Consider the following 1,226-nt stretch of genomic DNA (forward strand, 5'->3'; position numbering starts at 1 on the left):
AAAGGAAGATAAGGAAAGCTGAAGAAAAAGACCAGCTAAGATGGGGCATGAAAGGGAGTGGTAATTTTACGCTCAAGGAAGCCAGGGAGCATCTCGAAAATACAGAGCAAATGGAGGTGATTCAATGGAGCAATAAGGTCTGGGATACTCTATTTTGGCCTAAGATTAAAACCTTCATATGGCTCCTGATGCGAAGGAAAACCCTCACTTGGGAGAATATTCACAAAAAAGGGTTTAATGGCCTATCTAGATGCCCCATGTGCAATTTGGCTGAAGAAACAATGGACCATCTCTTCAACACTTGCGACTGGGCTTGTCACTTGTGGAAATGGGTGGAAAACATTATGCAACAGACAGATAGAACCAGGGACTCTATCCAGGACACCATCATGAATTGGCAGAGCGGGTATTCAAATAATATAAGAATTAATAGCATTTGGAAAACCTTGCCAGGATTTATAACCTGGACCATCTGGAAGGAACGGAATAGAAGAATATTTCAGAATGAATACAGAGACATAGAGCATTCGCTAGACACAATAACCCAAAATATAAGAAAATTAATCCTGGTAAAGTGCAGAGCAGAACCATATAACCAAGCTTCAGTTAGAGACTTACACATTTTAAAAGCCTTCAAATTGGATAACGGCAGAAGTATGGGCACCACGAACTGCCAGCAGAAACCAAGTACCGTGTCAATTGGATGGAGGCGTCCTCCTGCAGGCTTTCTCAAGCTGAATTTCGATGGAGCCTCCAGAGGCAATCCAGGCTTGGCGGGCATCGGAGGCATCATAAGGAACAATGCAGGGGAAATTCTTCACATCTACAGTAAAGCCTTGGGGGAAGGAACTAATAACGAGATGGAGTTTGCTGCCATGGAACAAGGACTCAGAATTCTCAGAGATGCATAGGTTGGCACCGCGGTGGTTGAGGGAGACTCAGAGTTGGCAATAACAGCGGCAAGGAAGCTCTACGGGGGAGCGAAAGCAAGTAAGGTTACTAAACATTGGAGACTTGCCAAGGTTACAGACAACATCGCAGGAATGCTGGGAGAAATGAAAGGTCTGATTTTTCAGGCTGTGCGACGGAAAGCTAATATGGTTGCGGACCACCTGGCGAACTATGGAATCGAGCACCCAAACACTACGTGGGACAGCTGTTGGCAGAATGTAGACTGCCCGGAATTAAAAGAAAAGTGCACCCAGCTCTCCAGGCAAGATCTGGGT

The 1,226-nt window shown here is 45.3% G+C and overlaps 1 protein-coding gene across 1 annotated transcript; it reads left to right on the plus strand.

Moving 5' to 3' along the window:
- Window positions 1–281: 281 nt before the first annotated feature.
- LOC149151309 (uncharacterized) lies at window positions 282–911 on the plus strand. The gene has a single exon (XM_089443120.1). It carries the CDS (start codon window positions 282–284, stop codon window positions 909–911), a length of 630 nt encoding a protein of 209 aa, XP_089299246.1.
- Window positions 912–1,226: the final 315 nt, after the last annotated feature.

This window comes from Pinus tabuliformis, chromosome 9 (genome assembly GCF_031772625.1).
Source record: "Pinus tabuliformis cultivar Carrire ecotype Pingquan chromosome 9, CPIR1, whole genome shotgun sequence".
NCBI classification, from domain to species: Eukaryota; Viridiplantae; Streptophyta; class Pinopsida; order Pinales; family Pinaceae; genus Pinus; species Pinus tabuliformis.

Coding starts and splice junctions, on each gene's coding strand:
- LOC149151309 (XM_089443120.1), top strand. CDS start 282: ATGGACCATCTCTTCAACACTTGCGACTGGGCTTGTCACTTGTGGAAA.